Raw genomic sequence first — 22269 nt, forward strand, 5'->3', positions numbered from 1 at the left:
CTCTGAGGGGCTCTCTCTGCTGCTCCTGTGGAAGTGGGTGAGGCAGGAGCACACAGCTATTCCTCAAAGAAGGTCGTGGTGAACTCCCCAGGGTCATCTCCACACTGTGGCTCCTCCAGCTGCTCCGGCTCTTCTCCAACATCTTCCAGGAGTTGCTCCAGGTCCAGGTCACTGGAGGCTTCATTGTCATGGGGGACACTTCCAGCCTCCTGAGAACACTTTGAGCCTTCTTTCCCCACCATGGGACAGGCCCCAAGATGGGCTGGTGGGGGCAGGCCCTTTGGCTGCATCCTGGCTTATTTGTCCTCAGACAGGCTGGTTCCTGCAGCCTTGCTTTGGGGAGCTTCCCGTTATTTAGCTTGTTCTGTTTTTCTCCCTCCTACAGCTTTGATCCATCAACTCCCATACCACCCTGGGATCCCGGCCCCAAAGCCCTCTGGCAAGACACCTGGAGCTTCATATATGAAGAGGTGAACAGGAGGGCTCTGAGTGGCACCCCTTTGTTCACAGAGTGCACAGGATACTGGAACTTCTCCAGAGAATGGGCAGAGACAGACCCTGAAGTCCTGGGCAAGGAGTCAGAGCTGAGAAAAATAGCATATGTCTATTACATGGCATTTGTAGACATAACACAAGCTCTGGAGCATTCAGAGAAGTTTTTTTGGTTTTTTTGTTTTTTCCTTAGTTTCTGCTCTCAAAGGGCACAATGAGGAGAGGACATTTCCAGAAAAAATTATCAACACTGGGTATATCTAATGTTAAGTGAATAATACAGAGAATGCACTGCAAGAGTTTAAAGAAGAGCTGGAAAAATCAGGGGAGGTTTTTCTGTAGATGAGCTGAGTTGAGCCTGGATCGATGGATGGTACAGAACAGAGGGAGGCCAGCAGGAATAGAGCAGGATCAAAGGCCTGCAGGAGAGAAGGAGTAGAGGAGTCTGGAAGGAAGCAGGCAGTCCTGCCAAACTGGAGCAGGGAAAGTTTGTCTCAGAGATGACTGGACGAGAAAGTGTGCGATGTGGAGCCACTGAATATTTGCAAGTACAAGTATCTAATCATATGGGTCAAGTTTTCCTAAGAATCTACACAAGAAGGAAGCTAAAAGAAACTTCTAAGAGTACAGTCACTCTGGGCCCCACCTCGAATGCTGCTTTCCCACCATTTCCGAGGCCTCTCTGATGGGTCATTTCCACCTGTGTTTGTATCCACCCAGGACTCCTCTTGTTGTGACTGAAAACACAGTCAAAGCCTTTCAGGCAGCAAAGGGGTTGATTAGCCCTGGTGACTCAAGAGTTCAGCAGCGGATCTGGCTTGAATTCAGCACTCAGATTTCTTCCCGGGGTCTATTTCTCATAACTGCTCATTTCTGCCCCCTACAGTTCAGCTTCATTCTCAGCCTCCACTTGGCCCCAGAGCCATGGGCTCTTCCCACAGAGCGGCAAATGACCTATCCTCTCAGGTCAGTGTGGTGTTTTTGTTTTTTGTTTTTTAAGTTTTTGTTTAAATTCCAGTTAGTGAACATACAGTGTAGCATTAGCTTCAGTGTAGCATCACTTCATATAGTGATGTATGTAAATATAGTGATTCCACACTTCCATACATCTCCCATGTCAGTCTTTCAGGAAAGAACTTGACTTTTCTTTTCCACTAGCTCCAGCAAAACCCCTAAGATGACCAAGCCTGGACTAGCTTAGGTGACCTGTCCATTGTGGAGACAGTCAGTGTGGCCAAAGAGATGTGTTGGCTCTAGATGACCAGAACAGAATCATGGGCAAGAGTACCGTGTTATGGAAAGTAAGTCGGGATTGGAATTTTTATTTGTACAAGTTGAAAGTGCATAGTTCTCTATAACCCCCATCCCCTCCTTTTCATCCCCCTCATAGCCCTGAAGCTATTGGATCTACACTCCACATATCAGATGGGGCCATGGAGATCACTCAGGGCACAGTGCTGCATTGGTGAGCACACAGCTGGCCCCTACACTCCCTCCACACACCAGCGGCCTCCCCGCACTCTGTGGCCCAGAAGGTGGGGAACCTGGCCAGGGGCCCCCACACCATGATAGTTCTGAGGCTGGGTGCCCACATCGCCACCTTCACTTCATTTATCTTTATCTGATGACTGGCAGGGATCTGGGCAGCTGTGGCTGCACCGTTGGCCTGGGAACTGTGCACTCTTGTGGTCATCAAACTGGTCAACACCAACTACGAGTCTATGTATGGCAGGTACTGGTTCACCCTCTAGGTTAACCAGCTCCTCTGAGCTGCCTTTGGTGACCTCCACCTGGCCTTTGTGGATGCCTGGAAAATAACCCTCAGTCTGGCCCTGCCACCACAGCATCCACCCAGGGTGTCTCATCATCCGCAACAAGGTAGACTTGCTCCTCTCCTTCATCTGCGCCACCCCGAGTGTTTCTGTGGGTTCTGACACTGTGTGGATGGAGGGCCTGGGGCACAGCTGTAAAGAGGGCCACAGCCAGAACAGCATCTCTGGGAGAAGAGCAGGTGCCACTAACTTCTCTTGCCCTAACCAGTTTCCTAACCAGTCCAGCTGATTCTATTCTTGCCCTACGCTGACCACTTCTCCACTCAGAGTAGAACTTTAGAATTAGTAGAACAAGAGTAGTTACTTTAAAACATAAATGAGGCCAAGTCATTAGCCTGCTCAAAAGCCAAAGGCTTCTCTCTCAGTATAAATTCAAACCCTTAACCATGGTCCATGATGGCCTGGCCTAATTCTTTGTCCTCATTTGTTGCCACTCTTCCTTGGCACTCTACATTCTAACCCCATAGTCTTGCTACTCAAGCAGGTCAAGCTGTCCTGCCTCAGGACCTTTATACCTGCTGTTCCTGTGCCTGGAATGCACAACTGCCAGATCCTCCCTCACATGGTTGGCTTTCTTCTCATTTGGTTCCCTGATCAAACATCATCTCCTCAGAGGCTCTTCCTGACGACCTTAAATAAAAGAGGTCATTTTCCCATCTTGGCACTCCATCCCCTTTGCCCTCCTTTTCTTTCATGTCACTATTCACAATCTGTAATTATTTGGTTTACTATTATTGTTGTTTACTTGTCTTTGTCTCTAGAATGTAATCTCCATAAGGGACAGGGAGTTTGTCTAGCTTGCTCACTGTTGCATCCCCATGACCTAGGGCAGTGTTTGAAACATTGCAGGTTGTTAAATATTCCTTGAACAGATGGATGATAATCACATGACTAAGGTGTTACTTATATGCCCTGCACCTTCACAGCAAATCTCTATCTTATGAGAAACAAGCAATTGGCCAAAGCGTCCCCCTGCTGCAGCTGCTAACTACCAAATTTCAGGATTGTCATTATTAATGATTCGCATTTACATGAGGGCCGTACGATTTTCCATACAGTTTTCTATTTTTATTTTGGACGACTCTCCCAAGAACACTCTCCCATTTTACGGAGGCCCAAAGAGGTGGCACACAGCTGAGTCAGTGCTTGGTCCTAGTTTGGTTGCAGTGATATCGGTGACTGTCCTTGCTGGAAAACCAGCTTCTTGCGACAGCTGGAAGCCATCACCCCTGATTCCTCCGACTCAGCCGACTGGGTCCTCTGTTCTCCTGGACGTCAGTTCGGTGGTTGAGGGGCTTCCCTGACCACCCTAAAGGGGGCTCCGTGACCAGGCACAACCACGTCCGCTGTGCCTAGTACCCTCTTCCGGCTCCGCTCCTGGGCCACCGGGTCTTCGCTCAGCGCTTGCCACGAGTCTTCGTCTCCACTGCGTTCAAACACATCGCCCGCCACCACCACGGTGCCCAAGACCGTGCCCGCCACCACTACGCTCACGTCCCGCTGGCCCCCATGGCCCGGCGTGGCCCACACCTCGAGCCCCGGCCCCAGCCGCAGGGGCCGCTCCTCACCTAGCCCGTGGGGAAAGTAGCGGCCCCCGGGGAGGCAGAAGTCGTGAGAGACCAGCAGAGCCGCCCCGGGAAACAGCCCCAAGTTCCCGATGTGATCCGAGTGTCCATGGGTGCCCACCACCAGAGTCACGTCTCCGGGGGCCACGCCCTGCCGCGCCAGGGCCCCCAGGAGTGTGTCCCGGGCCCAAGGGCCCCCAGTGTCTACGAGGATGGGACCACGGGCCGCCTCCTCCAGGGCGGTCTTCGCCCCGCCGCCCTCGGGCGGGGACTGTCGGTGGCTGGAAGCCGGGCCCCAGGCCTGAGGCAGCACCAAGGTCACGGAGCCGTCGGCGCGCACCGCGTCGCCCACCCCTTCGGGCTCCGCATAGCCCTGCAGAAGGACCACCACCGAGTAGGGGTCGCCGCGTACCAGCAGAGGCGGCTCCCCGAGCAGCGGCTCGGTCTGCACTAGACCGCTCATGGCAGAAGGACGGCTGGGGAAGGAAAGTGGGGCTATGGGGGACTGTCCAGTCCCTTCGGGTTCCCACACGCGCCTGCCTCCGCCGCGTGGCACCTTCCAAGTCTCAGTTCTTTGCCACCCCCCCCTCGCACCCTTAAGGTGGTATCGCCCCAACCCCCTCCCGTAGATGGTATCGTCCAATCATCCCTTAGGGTGAGCTCGCCTGCCTGTCCCTCAGTGTCTTCGGCCGTCGCCACGCTCCTATGCGGTAGGTCCCCACCCATCACTCCCCTAAGGATATCCTCTTTATTCCCCTCATTCTAACCGGAACCGTTCCCTGTCTTGGACTTAGTTTCACCGCTTCTCTTAATTCTTCCCTCTCCGTGGGGACACCGGCCCTCGGAAAAGCGTGAGGGATTTTGTCCCCAGCGAGTTACCGTAAGCCCAGAGTATGGTGGCCGACGCGCGCTCCCGCTCTCTGATTTTGAATTCCAGGGTATTCTCCCGCAGGCGCCGAGAGGGGCCGCACAGATCCTAGCTTAAGTAGTTATCAGCCGGGGACCCCTGCTAGTCTCCCTGAACTGCAAATTACAAAACACTACTAGCTTCTAACAGACGGCGACCAACGGCTTATTCTGTGGGCGCTGCCCTATCGGCTAGCTATGTTGTTTGCAGGTCAGTTGTTTGAAACTACAGGCTCAGCTGGTATTTTTAAAAAATTTACTAGCGATATAGAAAATTTGGCACCTGTGAAATCCCCTGGTGGGCCCTCGGTGAAATTAATATGAAGTAGACCAAATATCTACCCCACTTATCAACATCACCCCATCCTGTTACAGTGTCCGCGTCGTGTTAAATTTGTTGGCTTGTAGCCTCCTAGATGCAGGCAGCGTGTGTATAGGTCGTAGAGAATGTCCGCGCTGGCTTCTTCCTCGGAAGGGTCTAAAAACAGACCCCCGAGGGGCGAAGTGACTTTCCTAAGGCCCACAGCTCCAATGCCTTCATTGACCTCTGGGTGGGGTGGGGAGTAGGAGAGATATTTAAAGGGGAAAGCCTTCAATACTGTCCCTCCACACACCTGACAGTTAAGGGGCTAGATGGCAGGCAGAGGGCTGATCTGTTGGGGCAGGCCTTCCACCTACTGCTCCCACCTTTGTCCCCGTAGCCATGCCATGCTGCACCACCAGGATCCTGCCTGAGACCAGATAGGAGAGAACAGTTACAAGCCTTGGGGTGGGATCCCTCGCACATACACACAAACCCTATGTGGGGCAGGGAAGGGATTGCTCAGACTTCAGAGGGTTCTTCTCCAGGACCCCTGCCCCTCCTGAGGACTCAAACAAAAGCAGGGGTCAGAGATCCTCTGGGTCACGCTTGGGGTGCCCTGGTGTGTCAGTCATCCCTTCCTCTTCCTCCTGATCTTGCTCCTCCTCCTCATCTTGCTCCTCCTCCTCTTCTGTCTTCTCTTGCCCATCTGTGATCTTTTCCTTTCCAGTCCAAGTTTCCTGTAGACACGCTAGGTTAGGTGATAGAAAACAATGTAGGTATTAGTCCTGGGAGGTTGTGGTCTGGCAGGAAGGGGGCCAGTCCCACACACTTACCAGTTTCAGCAGCAGGGAGCACATGACCTTCACAGAGAAAATGCTGTAGGGGCTGCTCCTGATGGTGGAAGTACCAGTCTCCCACAACATCTTCAAACTCCTCCAGCATTGTCTCACACTGATCAAATGGAAGGGTCAGAAGGAACTATGCTCTGCTGGGCTTTGGAAACCCTCCTCTCTACTCTTCACTCCCTTTCTGCCCACCCTACCTTGAAGAGGCAGGTAGCCAGGAGGCTAAACTCTGCTTACTAGCTGTGTGGTCCTCATTCATTCATCAAACATTTACTAGTACCTGTTCTACCAAGTAGACTATTAAACTCTATGTCTCAGGCTTCTTGCCTATAAAATGGGAAATGGTAATAGTACCTACCGTGTGAGGCTGCTTTGAGAGGAAAATGAGGCAGCAGCTGGAAAGTATGGGAGCCTGAATCTGACACATAGTAGGTGCTCAGTAAGTGGTAGTAGATATTATTAGCCTCTACTATTACTCCTTGATATGCTCCTGGGCCCACTTCAATCAATGATAGAGTCCTCACTCTGCCCCCTTCTCTCTGCTCAGAGGTAGACCTCCCTAGGATCTAGCTCTCCCCTCAGGCTCCCTTCTCATTGCCCTGGCAGTGCATTACCCCATCCTACCTGCTTCTTGAGGAATGTGACTTCCACGCTGGGCTCGTCCCACAGCTCCAGAGGGATCCCCAGATCCACCTTCACCCCCTTCTGCACCAGACCTTTCAGTGTTGCCATGGTCTGACTCTGACCCTGAAAGATAGGAATCTAGAATCAGCCGAGCCCCCTGCCCCACCTCTTTTTTCCCCTTTCTGCCATATCAGCACTGTCAATTACTGGAGACCCAGGGGTGAGCTCCATGAGGGTGAGATGAGGGAGTCTAACAATGAGGTGGTGACACTCTCCAGAGCTGGAGGGAGATGGGTCCCAGGGGATATCCATTGTTGTTTCTGAAAAGCGGAATGCTGCCCTAGGGAAGGGTCTGACCTTGGCATATCTCAGTGAGCCCTTGCGCTCAGCATGAACACTGTAATCCAGGATCCGCTCACACAAATTCTCCAAGGCCTCTTCCAGCCTTGTCTCTCTGTGGGAAGAGGGGAAACAAAGACTCCTTGGATGCTGTAGGCACTCCCAGGGCTCCCTCAGGGGTTGGAAGGTAAGGAAGCACCAAAAAGAACTCACGAAACACTGTAAGGGACATGTCTCTTCCTCTTGCCCGTGTCCAGCACCTGCCCCAGCTCCAGCACCTCTCGAGATCGGCCAGTGCGACTCAGCTCTTCCTGTAGCTCCAGGCTTAGCAGCTTACACACTAGATGTCCAAAAGGATGTGAAAGACAAACAAACATACCAGCAACTCATTCTGTAGATGAGCAAAAGCAGCAGAATGTGACGGTTACAAGTGCAGACCGTGGAGCCAGACTGGCATGGTTAGAATACTGACTCAGCCACTTAATAGCTATGTGACAATTCCACTGTGCCCTGGCTTCTTCATCTCTAAAATGGAGATAATAATATAATAGGACCTCCTGTGGAGGGGGGTTGTGAGGATTAAATAGATCAATCTACATAAAGCCCCTAGGATAGTGCCTGGCATATAGTGAGGACTGTATGTGTTTGCTTTTATTCTGCGGTTATTTATTGAGCTCCTATATGTACAACAGCAACATAGCAATAAGACCCATGACCCCATCCACAAGACATTGCTGATGCAGTTGGGGACAAATAAAATGATGACAGTGTGCTGTGATGGGCCCTGCACTAGAGGTTAACAGATTTAATCTCATTAGGAAATGCAAAATTCATGAAATTGTCATGTGTTGACTTCCTACCGGCTTGTGATTTCCTTAAGGATGAGCGTTGTGTATGTTCCACCACTGTCTTCCAGCAAATAGCACCTGGCCTGGCATGAGGTGGGTCCCAAAAAAAGGGAGTGGCCTATACAGAAGTGCCACGCAAACTAAACACAGGGCAGGTAACAAAAATGCCTAAAATGTTCCAGACACTACACTAGGACCTCAGAGACAGGTACTCTCCTTTCCTCCACGGGCTTAACAATATAGTGGGAGGTGACAAAAGGAAGAAGGCTTCCAAAGGAATTGACATCTGAACTGGGCCTTGAAGAACCAAATGCAGAAGGGAGAGGGTTATTCCAGGCAAAAGGAAAAACAGTGTGCTAAGGCACAGAGGTGCAAGAGGATAAGGCAGGCTCGGTGACAGGTGAGAAGTTCAGCGAGGCTGAAGCATGGGCACTTTGAGGAAGGGAGTTGAGGTACCGAAATGTAAGAGAGGTGGGGACCATACAACAGAGACTGTGTCAAAAATGGCTGTATTCCGACCACAGCAGGAGGCCTGCAGAGATGTTACAGCAAGGACTGACATGACCAGGTCTGTGTGTAGAAAAATGACAGGCGTGGGGAGAAAAGCAGGGACACAAATGAAGGAGAGGTTAGGTCCAGGTCATGCAGAATACTGATAATGAAATTCACTGTGGAGTGAGGTGAAGGGAAAAAGAATCCAGGGAAGAAATTAAAGTCAGGAAAGCAACAAACTAGGGAACCACGGCACTCAATGGCCCAGCTCTTAAGTGTCTCTTCTCAGCTGCACACGTCCCCCACCGCTGTGGTGCAGCCATATAAGATGCTGTTCACAGCAAAATCCATAAGTATACATCCTCTGCAAACCCTTACACCTACAGGGAACCTCCTCCACTTATGTGGCCTCCTCTCTCCTTTATGAGCTTCAAGGGCTTATTTCCTTACCTCCAAACCTGCCCCAGGAGAGCGTGGGGCCTGTAATTTGAGAGCGTCTCTGAAAGGGTGGAGCACAGGATGGCCAAAAGGTATGAGCCTCATACCCAGCTCCTGCAGGTTCCCCAGACTTAGGTTTAGTGACATGGGGGAAACACACACTTCAGATGCTCGGTAAAGGGGGCGATCCTGGGCACGATCTCTGAACTACAATTCCCACAAATCACTGGGGCTACGCTACTAAGAAAAAGCGGGCTCCCTCTGGATGTCCTATGGGAATTGTAGTGCTATAGTTGTGGGGTAGCGCTCTACGTTCCCTCCTTTGACCCCCTTCAAATTCAGCCAGAGTCTCCCTGAGGTCTTCAAAGAGATCTAGTGACCCACCCATCATGGTCCATTTGGTTCGGCCCAGACTAAAGAGATGGGCAGAGGGATGCGAATAGGGGCTAGCTACTCCCTTCAGATACCTTCGCATTTGCTGGGCAAGCGTTCTGTGTCATCGTCCTCCTTCGACGTCCCAACCCAAGCGCCGTACGCAGCCAAAATGAAAAGCAACATTCCCAACCGCACAGGTCCCATGACAAAGTGCTCTCCAAACCAACAACCCCTTGCCTTCAAGCCAACTTCGTGAAGGCAGCGGGCCCTTTAAATTTCGAGGCGGTGTCGGCGGGAACTTCTAGCCAGCTTGGCTTGCGAGGCGCACGCGCAGTCCCGGCCGGAAAGGAGGTGGAGCCTCATAGCGCTCCTGGCTGTCCCGCCTCGGTTTTGTGGCGCCTCTTGGGGTCCTGGCCGCCGGGTAGTGAAGGAATAAACTGAAGTTAATTGCAGCAGGAGTATGTGCTCCTTACACGTAGACAGAGAAACCCGTTTTTTATACCACTTCAGGCCGTGAGCCTAGGAGACTCATTCCGGCTCGGGGAAGGGGCAGTGACTTGCTCTCCGTCTCTACCAGGACCTGCTCCCGGGAGGGGGCGGGGCGAACATGGCGCCGAGCGCCGGGTGAGCGGCGCTTTGGCGGCGGTGAGAGACTTTTAATGCGTGGGGCGTTCGGCTGGCGGGGAAGGGTCTGAGTGCTACCCGGAACTAGGCCCTTTGAAGGGCCCATGTGGGAACCGGGAGGAGGGCGGTGGGTTGTGTGTCCGTGCGCGAGGGGACTCTGTACGTGTATGTTTGCATTGGGGGATGTTGGGATGAGGTGGGCTCTCAAGCGCCTTCTTTCGCGCTGTACCCGTTGCCTGGGGACCTTCGACTCGCTTCCTTGCCGGGGAGGCCACTACCGAAGTCTAGCTCATGTTAACCATCTTATTTGAAGCTTTCCTGCCGACTCCACTGACCTGAGGGGCTCCTGAGGCCGTAGCGTGTTTCGTGAGCTGTTTACTGGCAGAGGGTACGGAGGGTATTGAAGGATTAGTAAGAGTTCGCCATTGACCTGGGACACGACAGCGTCTTGTATACCCAGTGCGGGGCACAGAGTATGTGTTGAATAAATGTTTTCCATGAACGTACGACTTAAAACAGTGGAGGCGGAGACCAAATTCTCTTTGGCCCCCGTGCTCACCCCTCCAGAACGCCCCCATCAGTGCCTCACCGTCAGTCCTAAACACTTTGACCTTAGTCTTCCTAATGCTAACTCCAAGCGAGCCACTCTCCTTTTGGCCACAAAGCAGGTTCCAAACTTGGACCTATATCTTGTTCATCAAGAGAATAGTGGTGCCATGTATTCACTGAGCCCCTACATCTCTAAGCCCTACACTTCATTAATTTATTCAGCAAGTATTTACTGAGTACAGTGTCTCGGGCACCAGTCCGGGGTCTTGGAATACATCAGTGAACACAAAGGGAAGGTAGTGGTGGTGATAAACAATTAGAAATGATACAGTGTATATTAGCAGATGTTAAATTTTTCCGTGGGGGAAAAAAGAGCAGAGTGGCGTTGGAGTGTGGTATTAAATAAGGTGATGGGACTAGGCAGCCAAGCTAACATCTGGGGAAGAGCATTCAAGGCAGAAGGAAAAGAGCAAAGGCCAAAAAGCAAGAGCTTTGCCTGTGAGGTTTGAACAGCAGGAGGAGAATGAAGCTGGATCAAGATGGAAGAAGGAAGGAAAACAGATCAGAGATGTGATTGGAGTGAGGGCAAATTATGAAGGGCCTTATAGACTATAATTAGGATTTTGGATTTTACTATAGGGTAAATGTGGAGCCATTCCAGGGTTTTGAACAAAAAAATGACCCAGTCTGATTTATGTTTTGACAGAATCAGTCTGGCTGCTGTGTTAGGAAGAGATGTGGGGAGCAAGGGTGGAAGCAGGAAGACCTTGTCAGGAGACTATTGGAATTAGCCAGGCGAGATATGGTGGTGACTTGGGCATGCCGTTGGGAGTGGAGGAGTCAGGTTGGATCACCCAACTGATTTGATGTGAGGGCTCACATAAAGAGTGAGTGCCTGGATAGATGGCATTGCCATGAAGATGAAGAAAACAGGCTGGAGCTGGTGGGGAGCGAGAGATCAGGAGTTCAGCTGTAGAAGAGATTTAAGTCGACAGTTTGATATACAACACGACAGTTTGATAAGAAGACCGCCCTGGGCTGGGGATAGAAATTTGGCCATCATCCGCCTGTAAGCAATACTGAAAATTGAGGGTAGTTGACATTACCAAAGAAATTAAGTGTAGCTACAGAAGAAGACCAAAGACTGAGCCCAGGACACTCCAGCATTAGGCAGTTTTATTTATGTATTTTTTTAAGATGAGAAGAGGAAGAACTTGTCAAGGAAACCAAGGGGGGTGGGGTGGCCAGTGAGATAGGAGGAAGCCAGGAGAAGGTAGTGTGCAGTGCAGTGAAGAGTGTCTTCAGGAGGGAGTAGTCTAGCTATACTAGATGCTGGCAGCAGGTCAAGTCTGATGATGACAGAGAGTGGACCTTGGATTCCACAGTGTGGAGTCATCGGCGACTTTGATGAGCTGTTTCAGGGAGCTGGTGGGGTCAAAAGCTTGATTGGAGTAGGTGCAAGAAAGGAAAGGAAGTAGAAACAGGATAATTCTTTCAGGGAGTTTGGTTGCAAGGAGGAGCCGAAACATGGGGCTCTTCTAGAGAAAGTGGAATGAAAAGTAACATTTTTTTTTTTTAATTTTTAAAATGTTTTTGTTTTTGAGAGAGAATGAGAGCGTGAGCAGGAGAGGGGCAGAAAGAGAGGGAGACACAGAATCCAAAGCAGGCTCCAGGCTCTGAGCTGTCAGCACAGAGCCTGATGGGGGGCTCGAACTTGAGAACTGTGAGGTCATGACCTGAGCCAAAGTTGGATGCTTAACCACCATCCAGGCACCCCAAATTAACATTTAAAATTTTTAATTGTGGTGAAATACACATAACATAAAGCTCACCATCTGAAACCATTTCAAGTGTACACTTTAGCGGGATTAAATACATTCGTGATGTTCTACAACCGTCACACCATCCATCTCCAGAACTCTTCATGTTGTAAAACCGAAGCTCTGTCATTATACACTAACTCCCCATTCTTCCCTCCCCTAGCCACAGCAACTCCATTCTGCTGAGTCTATGAATTTGACTCCACTAAGAACCTCATAAGAGTGGAATCATAACACTGTTTGCCCTTCTCTGGCTCCCTTATTTCACTCTGCATGGTGTCCTCAAGGTTCACCCATGTCGTAGCATGTGTCAGAATCACCTTCCTTTTTCAGGCTCGATACTAGTCTGTTGTGTGGATAGACCACTGTCTTGTTTTCTTGAGAAGGGAGAAATAAGTGCGTTTGGGAGGCTGATGGGAACCATCGACCAAGTAGGTTGAGAACGTGGTGGTGATGCAGGGAGATGGAAGCAGTGTTGGAGTTGGCAAGGGGCACGAATGGCTTCTCTACGGTAACAGGCAGGAAGGCAGAAGATGTAGGCGCCAGTGCTGTTAGGTTGGTGGATGCAGTGGGAGTCTATGGGGGTCTCTTCTAATGGCGTAAAGTGCGGAGGAGAGGTGGTATCATGTAGGACAGAGGGGGACTGAGTGCACTGAGGTGTGGTATGACTGTCAGGCAGTTTGCGATCATTGGGGCGCTGGGTGGCTCAGTTGGTTAAGCATCTGACTCTTTTTTTGTTTTTGTTTTTTTTGAAAGAGGGAGAGAGAGAGAATCCCAAGCAGGCTCCACACTGTCAGAACAGAGCCCTACACAGGGCTTGAACCCACAAGCCATGAGGTCATGACCTGAGCGAAAATCAAGAGTCAGACACTACCGACCAAGACACCCAGGCACCCCAAGTGTCTGACTCTTGATCTCAGCTCAGGTCGTCGTCGTCGTCGTCGTCTTCTTCTTCTTCTTCTTCTTCTTCTTTTTTTTTTTTTTTTTGATGTTTATTCATTTTGAGAGAGAGAGAAAGAGGTGGGACAGGCAGAGGGAGAGAGAGAATTTTAAGCATGCTCCACACCCAGCATGGAGCCTGACACGGGGCTTAATCTCATAAACTAAGAGATCATGACCTGAGTGGAAATCAAGAGTCATATGCTCAACTGACTAGCCACCCAGGCACACCTCATCTCAGGTCTTGATCTCAGGGCCGTGAGTTCAAGCCCTGCATTGGGAAGAAACCCAAAGCTGGGAGGATGTAAGTAACTTGCCCAAATAACCCAGCTAAGTAACCTAGGGCCAGGATTTAAATTGAAGACACGTCTGTTCTCGTATATCTCACTTGCATGGCACCTGGCACAGAATCAGAGCTCAGTACATTTTGTTGAACCGGGTCAGATCACTACCTGCTTCTCTTACACCCAATACTAATTACACAGAGATGGACACGTTTATTTTTTATCTTTTCTGCCCACCCCATACCCCTGCCAGGTCTCCCATCTTTCCACCCCGGGGTATCACTCTTTGGGGGAGGGAGAGAGAGGCTCCAGAATGGCTGAGGAGAAGAAGCTGAAGCTCAGCAATACCGTGCTGCCCTCGGAGTCGATGAAAGTGGTGGCCGAGTCCATGGGCATCGCTCAGATCCAGGAGGAGACCTGCCAGCTGCTGACAGACGAGGTCAGCTACCGCATCAAGGAGATTGCACAGGTACCGCAACCGCTCCACCCAGCCCTTCGTTGTGTTAAGAATGCTGCCCAGGCCCCCTTCTTCCTCAGGCTCTTGAGTTGATGTTTGTTCTCCCACCCCCAGGATGCCTTGAAGTTCATGCACATGGGGAAGCGGCAGAAGCTAACCACCAGTGACATCGATTACGCGCTGAAGCTAAAGAATGTCGAGGTGATTGGGACACGTGGGACTGAGGTTGGCAGGGTTGGTGGGGGGCAAGATGGTGAGACCCATCCTCCCTGACACTGCATTTGCCTTCAGTCATGCCTCTTTGGGCTCCCTTCTCATCTCAATGTCTCTTTCTCTCTCTCTCCTGATCCAGCCACTCTATGGCTTCCACGCCCAGGAGTTCATTCCTTTTCGTTTCGCCTCTGGTGGGGGCCGGGAGCTTTACTTCTACGAGGAGAAGGAGGTTGATCTGAGCGACATCATCAATACCCCTCTGCCCCGGGTGCCCCTGGATGTCTGCCTCAAAGGTTGGGGCGGGGATTGCAGGGTGGCGGGGAGGAGGAAAAGGGGTTGAGGAGGCTCACAAGTGAAGAAGCCCTCAGCGTGAGATCGCTAGGGAGTTGCAGGAAGTGGGGACAGGACAGAAAGCACATTCCTGGTATGGAGTGACTCCCTAGTGTCCATGTCCAGGCGTTCAACTTGACACCTTCTTTCCTCACAGCTCATTGGCTGAGCATTGAAGGCTGCCAGCCAGCTATACCTGAGAACCCACCCCCAGGTAACCTCATCTGTGCCCAAGGCCCACCCCTCTCTATCTCATGTCCCCTCTCCTTCCTTTATATCCCCTGCCACTCTCGTCACTCCTGCTGTGACGGCTTTCCCACCAGCTCCCAAAGAGCAGCAGAAGGCTGAGGCCACAGAACCCCTGAAGTCAGCAAAGCCAGGCCAGGAGGAAGATGGACCCTTGAAAGGCAAAGGTCAAGGGGCTGCTCCAGCCGACGGCAAAGGTCAGTATTGCTAGGCTGGGCTCCTCGGTGCTCCTGCCAGATGGCGATTTGTGAGGTGGCTGAGGGCAGGGCAAGGGGTGACACCTATGGCTGGAGAGCCCTGGAAAGGATCAGGAAACCTGAGAGGAGCCAGGTCCTGGGTCTCACCGGGCAGGGAGCAAAGGTTTGTCCGGCTCTAGGCCTCTTCTGGAGCCTTCGTGTTCAAACCTGTCTTGGCAATTCACACAGGGAAAGAGAAGAAGGCACCACCCCTGCTGGAGGGGGCCCCTTTGCGACTGAAGCCCCGAAGTATCCACGAGCTGTCCGTGGAGCAGCAGCTGTACTACAAGGAGATCACTGAAGCGTGTGTGGGCTCCTGTGAGGCCAAGAGAGCGGTGAGGCCCTGCCGACCTGCTTCTCCCCGCCTGGGGCATTCCTTCTCTCTGGAGTTTCAGGAATCCCTCCCCATCTCTGCCCCCCCGCGTCACTTGCTCCCTCCCCACTGCAGGAGGCGCTGCAGAGCATTGCAACGGACCCAGGGCTCTATCAGATGCTGCCACGATTCAGCACCTTCATCTCAGAGGGGGTGAGAAGAGGCAGAAGGCCAGGACCCAGGATGAGGTTCCGGGCGGTGAGGAGGCAGCGGGGGGAGCTCATCGGAGGGTCTCACTGCCCTGTCACTTCCCCTTCCCGCAGGTCCGTGTGAATGTGGTGCAGAACAACCTGGCCCTGCTCATCTACCTGATGCGCATGGTGAAGGCGCTGATGGACAACCCCACGCTGTATCTAGAAAAATACGTGAGCGGCCCTGCCCACCCACCTTTCAGCCTGGGGTCGGGGCACCTGGTTGCCACCAACAGGAAGCCATCCTCAGAATTGGCCAACTTGCCACTTCTCCCTTAGGTCCATGAGTTGATTCCAGCTGTGATGACATGCATCGTAAGCAGACAGCTGTGCCTGCGGCCAGATGTGGACAATCACTGGGCACTCCGGGACTTTGCTGCCCGCCTCGTGGCCCAGATCTGCAAGCATTTCAGCACGACCACCAACAACATCCAGTCCCGGATCACCAAGACCTTCACCAAGGTGAGCAAAAATGAGGAGTGTAGACGATCTTGTATCTCTACCCCAGGGTGGTGACCAGGACAAAGAGCTTCACCCACACCAGAGGCGGTTCAGCGTGGCTAGAGGAAGTGACAGTGGAAAGATGCGGGAGACGGACGGGGACTGGCACCTGGGCCACATCTGTAGTGTCGTAACAATCTACAACATAAGTGTGTTCGCGAGACTTATTCCTTAACAATTAGCCTCTTGGGCCCCTTTCCCCAGTATATCTTCCTTCCCCTTGCAGAGCTGGGTGGACGAGAAGACTCCATGGACTACGCGGTATGGCTCCATCGCAGGCCTGGCAGAGCTCGGACACGATGTGAGGCCCCCGGCGCGGGGAACACTGCAAGAAAGGAGGCATCGTGGGTCTTAGTGGGCAAGGGCCCCACCTGCAAGGCCCTGTGGTGACCCGAGGGCCCTGGCTTGTCCCCTTCCTTTCCAACAGGTGATTAAGACTCTGATTCTGCCACGGCTGCAGCAGGAAGGGGAGCGGATCCGCGGTGTCCTGGACGGCCCCGTGCTGAGCAACATTGACCGCATTGGAGCTGACCATGTGCAGAGCCTCCTCCTGGTGACTAGAACCCCTGTCCCTGCCCTCCCCCCAATCCTTCCCCCCGCCACTCCCCCCCCCACACACACAGGCACGACAGTCAGCAGACAGCTGTTGTCTTTTATTCACTCATCGCATTTGCCTCATGTGTTCTGAGCCCAATACTGTTGTGCAGATGGAGAGACAAAGGCAAGAGGTTAAGTAAGAAATAAGAGACCTTAACTGTCAGCCTGTGACCCTGACTAGACTGGACCGCCCCCGAGGCTTCCCCATCACTGTGCTGCATTCCAAGCAGGGCATCCCCCTGTGGACCAGCCACCCCTTAGAAATCACAAGTGTTTTCAGCAAGTTTCCCCATCCACACTGGTGCTGCCTGGGGTTCCTCACACACACTGCCAGCCCAGCAGCCTGGCCTGCAACACAACGCACTGGAGTAATGGGCAGTTTCCTTTCTTACCCCTTCCTTGTCACTTCCTGAGCGTCACAGCTCTCCACCTACCTTGTTTTTCTTTGCTTTCTCTGCAGAAACACTGTGCCCCTGTTCTGGCAAAGCTGCGCCTACCACCTGACAATCAAGACGCCTATCGGGCAGAATTTGGGTCCCTCGGGCCCCTCCTCTGCTCTCATGTTGTCAAGGCCCGGGCCCAGGCTGCTCTGCAGGCTCAGCAGGTCAACAGGACCACTCTGACCATCACTCAGGTCAGGGACTGGGGGGAAGAGGGGTCTGATGAGGAAACGTGGGAAGGGGGCAAGCAGGGGGGACAGGGCCATGGTTCCCTTCAGGGTGGGGGACTCACAGACGCGTGCTTGCTTTTGTAAAACACAGGGCCCTCTGAGTGAGACTTGGGGGGGTCTGAGTCCCCTTAGTGGATGATTCTTCAACCCAAGGGAGACCCTCTGAGGAGCAGCAATAAGTGCCCCTCCTTTTCACATTTCCTTCCTGCCTCTTCTTTGTGCAGCCCCGGCCCACGCTGACCCTCTCCCAGGCCCCTCAGCCTGGCCCTCGGACCCCTGGCTTGCTGAAGGTCCCTGGCTCCATTGCACTGCCTGTGCAGACCTTGGTGTCTGCGCGAGCTGCCGCCCCGCCTCAGCCTTCCCCTCCTCCAACCAAGTTTATTGTCATGTCCTCATCCTCCAGCGCCTCATCCACTCAACAGGTACTGGGACCCAGGTGGGACTGGGGAAGGTGCGGAGCACGACCAGGGTTACCTCCAAGTACCCTGGGGGCCCCAGAGTAGAGCCCAGTCCCCCCTGGGCCTAAAGACAGGAGCAGGAAGGAGCACTTCACGGAGGCCATAAGGCATAGCTGCTCATCCTGAGCTCGGGTCTCAGGCCTACAGGCACCTGAGCAGGTGAATGAATCATCAGCTTTTCTGCCGGAACAGGTGAATTCTCCCCCAGGCAGTGCCTCTCCTTTCTCCCCCCAGGTCCTGTCCCTCAGCACCTCAGCCCCTGGCTCAGGCTCCACCACTACCTCTCCCGTCACCACCACGGTCCCCAGTGTGCAGCCCATCGTCAAGCTGGTCTCTACTGCCACCACTGCACCCCCTAGCACTGCTCCCTCTGGTCCGGGCAGCGTCCAGAAGTACATTGTGGTCTCTCTTCCTCCTACAGGGGAGGGCAAAGGAGGCCCCACCTCCCATCCTTCTCCAGCTCCTGCCCCATCCTCAGCCCCCTCCCCGCTTGGGGGCAGTGCCCTTTGTGGGGGGAAACAGGAAGCTGGGGATAGCCCCCCTCCAGCTCCAGGGACTCCAAAAACTAATGGCTCCCAGCCCCCTGGCTCTGGCTCCCCTCAGCCTGCGCCTTAATGCTGTCACACATCTGCCAACCTTCTTCTCTCCCCGATTCCCCCCCCCCCTCTCTCTCTCTCTCTCTCTCACACACACACACACACACACACACACACACACACACACGCTAGGTGGAAGGAAGTAATGGTTTGCTTCTTCCATGTTACTTTTAGATATTGTACAGCCAGTTCCTCAGAATAAAAGTTTGATTTGTAAATTCTGATCCACCCCGGCCTTTCCTGTGTCAGGTACCACAGGAAGGTCAAATATGTCAACTAGGACTGGTCTCCTGGACTCTCAGGACTCAAGACATTTCATCCAGGTCCATGACCACGGTCTGGAAGGGTGGAAAAGACAGTATCATCCTTCTCTGGTTCCACAGACTACTGCCTTTGCTGCCCGCATCCTCGTCTGGGGAGCCTCAGATCCGAATGACGTAGGCATCACTGTGGCTCAGATGTCGCACCCACTTGTGGGGGTTGGCATTGCCGCAGGGTCTGAACGCCAGCCTGAGGAAGCGCACCTGGAGGCCAGAGCACGTGTGCCGGGGAAGTTCAAAAGAGAGGCTGGCGGGGCCCAGCCCCAGCGGAGGGGTCGTGGTGGAGGGTCCTTGGCCAGAAGGCCCAGGGAGACCTGGAACATCCATCTGTGAGGGACAGAGGCCAGGAAAGGGTGCTGAAGGCACAGAGGAGGGAGGGCATGGGGCTCAGGTCCAGTGCATGAGGAGGGGTGGTTGGGGCTAAACATGCAGCTGGAAGAGAGGGTCTCAGGGAGTCGGCAGCTCGTACCTGGAAAAGGCCTGACAGCTGGGAGCCGCCTTGCACCCGAGGCAGGTCCCAGTGGAGGGCTCCGTCCCCGAGCTCTGCCTTCTGTTCAGGGCCGCTCAGCTCCTGAGACAGGCTGGAGTTTGGGCATGACAGGCGCTGCGCTCAGCCTGCCTTCCTGGGACAGGCTGGTCCCACCCTCCCTGCCACCACCCTGTTACCCTGGGGAAGCTGGCAAAACCTCCTGGGCCCTGTGGCTGCAACACTAACCTAATCACCCCTCGCGGCAGGGGAAGGTGCAGCCTGACGTTGAGAGCTTGGCTGCCAAGAAGAGAGGAACAGAGTCAGCCCCGGGAAGGCAGTGACTCATCCCCCCTCTTCATTAACGCCACTAGCGCAGGTGTTACACCCACCCCCCTTCCCAGCCTTCCTGTCTAACTGAATGGGATTCCGAAGCTGACGGACGCATCCGAAGGGGGAAGCAACAGGTATTTGGGCCCTGTGTCCTGCCCCATGATACTGAACGAGGCCTGGCTAACCCCCCACTCGTACCTCTTCGGGGGCAGGTCGCATCGTAACTTCAGGTAAACCTGGAGCCTGGGTGAAAGGGATGGTTCTGTTACTCACTGGCCTCTCACCATCCCCACCCGGGACCCCCATGCAGGTCTGCTGCGTAGGTCGGTCATGCCCCAAGCCGGAGAGAGAAGGGATGATATCCAGCCCAACTCCACTAAGGGCTGAGTCTGCATAGGGGGGAGGGTGCCTTTTTCTTGTACCTATTATCATCCCTCCTCCACAATGCGCTTTGGGAACATATATGCATTAGCTTGGACTTCGGGAAAGTTCTAGAAGAGAAAAATGGTCTTACCTGCCTGAGCCTCGGTCCCACTGCACAGAGGGAAAGAGCCGGAAGGGGAGTGGGGAGGGGAGGTCGTCTGAGAGTTGGTACCGCATCACAGTCAGCTGAGACCAGACAGGAATGGAGGTCAGTTTGGTCTCCTCACACCTGAACTTGCCTCCCTTCCCAACGGAGGATGGAAAGTGCTAGGCCAGCCCAATCCTGACCTCGCCCTGAGGGGGCTGCAAGCGGAGGATTCGATGAGACTCAAACTCCTCAAGGAGCACTGAGCTGTGAAATGAGACCTCATCCACCCGGATTCCTGGGCCGTAACCTGGAGGGAAAGAAAGTGTCCTCTCCTAACCCACGTTGTGGGTGAGAAGAGCAGCAAGGTGGTAGCTGGGGGAAAACCCATCTCTGTTCCATGAAACTTTTGGTGGCAACCTGTACCTAGGAGAGAAGGACCCCTTTTCTTCTCACCTCTCAGTTCTGACTTCCCCACACAAAACTCTTCTGTCAGGCCAATGCGCATCTCTGTCACAGAAAAGAACAGAAAAGGCCACCAGATACCAACATTCACATACCACCAAGGAGCCCGTTCCAAACCCGACCCTGGGCTAAGCCTGCAGACTTCTCACCAGAGCCACTGGGAAGAAAGCTCTTGAGCCGGATCTCTCCCTGAACGTCTACCTTCAGCAGCGAGCCCTAAGAAGAACGGAGAGATCAATGTCCCGAGGTGACACCCCGCCCCCGACCCCATACATTTCCCAAAAGCCGTCTATCCTCTGCTCTAGGGCTGGGGGCCCAAACTCACGTTAGATGCTATCAGTACAGACAGCCTCTCGACCACATCCAAAAACACTTCATTCTTTTGGCTCTGAAGAAGAGAGGGGATTTGGAGGCTGAGTGACCTGTGTTGTAAAGTGCACAGGCAGAAAGGACAGGCCAGTGGAAGCTAGGGCCCTGGGGTGGGGACATGGGGAAGGGAAGGGATTGTCCACGTCTGGGAACACCAGGATCTTGTTCTCTGGTGTTCCAGGAAAAACTCAGAGGGTCTGATGCATCTCACCTGGTCAGAGCGGCTGGACAGGACAGGGCGGCTGGCTGCACTGCTGGGGGCCACTTTGCTCTGCTGCGTCTCAGCCCCAAACTGTAAAGCACCCAAAGCAAGCAATCTTCAGGTTTGACACTACCCACCACCCCTCCTCCTCCTCTTTCCCTCGACTGACCAAGCCAACACTGCTGAGGTCAAAGAGACTGAAGGGCTTGCTGACCACAGCCTCTGTCTGGATGAAGTTTCTCAGCATCTCTGTGGATGTGGTCTGCACGTAGCCATAGTCCTGTGGGCAGAGGAAGGACAGCCTGTGGGAGGTCAGTGGAGGGAAGGGGTGGAAATGAATGGACTTAGCCTCCCACCCACAGTGCATATCTGCAAGGAATGGGGTGCAGTGAGGGAAATGCTTGGCCCTCACCAGCACTTCATCCAGGAGCTCATAGACAAGAGCCACGTTGCGGGAGATGGTCCCCTCGCCCAAGGAGCCACAGTAATCGCCCAGGAGAGTGGCCAACCTGAGAAAACGAGTCGGAGTGTGCATATGCCCCTCCTGTCAGATCCCCGCGCCCAGGTGCCCAGCCCTGCCCTCCTCACCGGGAGAGCAGCTCTAGGAGGCTGAAGGGAGAAATGTTCTCTGAAGTCGTGGCCACCAAATAGAGGCCGCTGTGTCTGATGTGAATAAAATGACGGTCATCGTGGTGCTGAGGCAGAGGTGGGGAAGAAGCATTAGGAAGAGAGCTGTGATTAAGGGCCCGTGAGACTTCTAGCAGTGTGCCTTGAGAACCCTGGGCATCCCCCCTGGGGTCCAGCTTCCTGACATGTCAGGGGAGGTAACCAATAGTACCCACCCCGGAGTTGGGGGGGATTGGGACGTGAGAGGAGCCTGTGCCTGGTGCATTGTTAGCTCTTGATAAACTTGAATTCACATTTGGCGTAACGTACCTCCGAAGCGGAAGATCTCAGGGAAATAGCCCTGGGAGGAAGGAGGCGCCCTCCCCACCCGCCCCCTGCCCTCCAGGCGCATCCCCCACTCCCCGCCACTGGTTACCATGACAACCGGGGACTCATCTCCGGGCAGTCCCGTCAGCTTCCGGTAGAAGAGCTCGGCCACATCCCGACCACCACTGTCCCCGCGGACTGACCGGGTGGAAGAACAGCTAAGGAGCCAGCGATACAGTCTGGCCCTGGGGCACCACTCCCACCCAGGGCCCCCCCTCCTGCCCCGTAGGTCAAGGATACAATCCTTGTAGATGAGCGGGTCCCCTTTGGAGGAAAGAATGAAGAACTGGGAGATCATGGCGGCTCTGGAGAGTAGGCAGGGAGACAACGAAAGTTGGGCCTGCCCCGCCCTGCGGCCCCGGAACAAAAGGACGAGCGTACGCTGGCCCTTTAAGAGCAATTCTCCTCCCGCGCCACCTCAGACCGCGGGAAACCGGCGTCCGCCCCGCCTTTCCGTCCCGGTGCAGGA

At 53.7% G+C, this 22269-nt stretch overlaps 4 protein-coding genes across 7 annotated transcripts; 1 reads left to right on the forward strand and 3 right to left on the reverse strand.

The window, feature by feature from the left end:
• Positions 1-2729: 2729 nt before the first annotated feature.
• Positions 2730-4492, reverse strand: MBLAC1 (metallo-beta-lactamase domain containing 1). Its single transcript, XM_027042140.2, has one exon. The coding sequence runs from the start codon at positions 4350-4352 to the stop codon at positions 3600-3602; it is 753 nt and encodes a 250-aa protein (XP_026897941.1). The 5' UTR covers positions 4353-4492; the 3' UTR covers positions 2730-3599.
• A 20-nt stretch (positions 4493-4512) lies between these two features.
• On the forward strand, positions 4513-18362 carry TAF6 (TATA-box binding protein associated factor 6). Of its 3 annotated transcripts, none has more exons than XM_027042139.2 (15): positions 4513-4599; positions 13530-13745; positions 13848-13934; positions 14086-14239; positions 14434-14490; positions 14600-14719; positions 14948-15093; positions 15207-15284; positions 15395-15496; positions 15602-15784; positions 16050-16124; positions 16251-16376; positions 16881-17054; positions 17315-17512; positions 17783-18362. In XM_027042139.2, exons 2-15 carry the CDS (start codon positions 13590-13592, stop codon positions 18161-18163), a joined length of 2037 nt encoding a protein of 678 aa, XP_026897940.1. In that variant the 5' UTR covers positions 4513-4599; positions 13530-13589; the 3' UTR covers positions 18164-18362. The 3 variants fall into 3 exon arrangements, with proteins under 3 accessions (XP_026897940.1, XP_053069841.1, XP_026897938.1); XM_053213866.1 differs by lacking the exon at positions 4513-4599 and adding an exon at positions 9418-9684; XM_027042137.2 differs by lacking the exon at positions 4513-4599 and adding an exon at positions 9419-9705.
• CNPY4 (canopy FGF signaling regulator 4) lies at positions 5038-9408 on the reverse strand. Its single transcript, XM_015085711.3, has 6 exons — positions 9153-9408; positions 7121-7247; positions 6926-7022; positions 6569-6691; positions 5933-6050; positions 5038-5847 (listed from the first exon to the last, which is right to left on the reverse strand). The coding sequence occupies exons 1-6, from the start codon at positions 9262-9264 to the stop codon at positions 5684-5686; spliced, it is 741 nt and encodes a 246-aa protein (XP_014941197.1). The 5' UTR covers positions 9265-9408; the 3' UTR covers positions 5038-5683.
• Positions 16463-22252, reverse strand: AP4M1 (adaptor related protein complex 4 subunit mu 1). Of its 2 annotated transcripts, XM_015085708.3 has the most exons (15): positions 22041-22252; positions 21850-21938; positions 21396-21502; positions 21220-21316; positions 20977-21087; positions 20817-20897; positions 20562-20624; positions 20386-20452; positions 20228-20281; positions 19975-20081; positions 19778-19872; positions 19462-19506; positions 19180-19230; positions 18934-19045; positions 16463-18791 (listed from the first exon to the last, which is right to left on the reverse strand). In XM_015085708.3, the coding sequence occupies exons 1-15, from the start codon at positions 22096-22098 to the stop codon at positions 18567-18569; spliced, it is 1362 nt and encodes a 453-aa protein (XP_014941194.2). In that variant the 5' UTR covers positions 22099-22252; the 3' UTR covers positions 16463-18566. The 2 variants fall into 2 exon arrangements, with proteins under 2 accessions (XP_014941194.2, XP_053069842.1); XM_053213867.1 differs by lacking the exon at positions 19180-19230.
• Positions 22253-22269: the final 17 nt, after the last annotated feature.

This window comes from Acinonyx jubatus, chromosome E3 (assembly GCF_027475565.1).
Source record: "Acinonyx jubatus isolate Ajub_Pintada_27869175 chromosome E3, VMU_Ajub_asm_v1.0, whole genome shotgun sequence".
In the NCBI taxonomy this organism is placed as follows: Eukaryota; Metazoa; Chordata; class Mammalia; order Carnivora; family Felidae; genus Acinonyx; species Acinonyx jubatus.

Coding starts and splice junctions, on each gene's coding strand:
- MBLAC1 (XM_027042140.2), bottom strand. CDS start 4,352: ATGAGCGGTCTAGTGCAGACCGAGCCGCTGCTCGGGGAGCCGCCTCTG.
- CNPY4 (XM_015085711.3), bottom strand. CDS start 9,264: ATGGGACCTGTGCGGTTGGGAATGTTGCTTTTCATTTTGGCTGCGTAC. Junction 7,023..7,120: donor CATGTCCCTTACAGTGTTTC/GTGAGTTCTTTT, acceptor CTCTTCCCACAG/AGAGACAAGGCTGGAAGAGG. Junction 6,051..6,568: donor TCACATTCCTCAAGAAGCAG/GTAGGATGGGGT, acceptor CCATTTGATCAG/TGTGAGACAATGCTGGAGGA.
- TAF6 (XM_027042139.2), top strand. CDS start 13,590: ATGGCTGAGGAGAAGAAGCTGAAGCTCAGCAATACCGTGCTGCCCTCG. Junction 15,285..15,394: donor GCACCTTCATCTCAGAGGGG/GTGAGAAGAGGC, acceptor CCCTTCCCGCAG/GTCCGTGTGAATGTGGTGCA. Junction 17,055..17,314: donor CCACTCTGACCATCACTCAG/GTCAGGGACTGG, acceptor TTCTTTGTGCAG/CCCCGGCCCACGCTGACCCT.
- AP4M1 (XM_015085708.3), bottom strand. CDS start 22,098: ATGATCTCCCAGTTCTTCATTCTTTCCTCCAAAGGGGACCCGCTCATC. Junction 19,873..19,974: donor TGCAGCCCCCTCAGGGCGAG/GTCAGGATTGGG, acceptor GTCTGGTCTCAG/CTGACTGTGATGCGGTACCA. Junction 19,231..19,461: donor TGCGACCTGCCCCCGAAGAG/GTACGAGTGGGG, acceptor TCTTCTTGGCAG/CCAAGCTCTCAACGTCAGGC.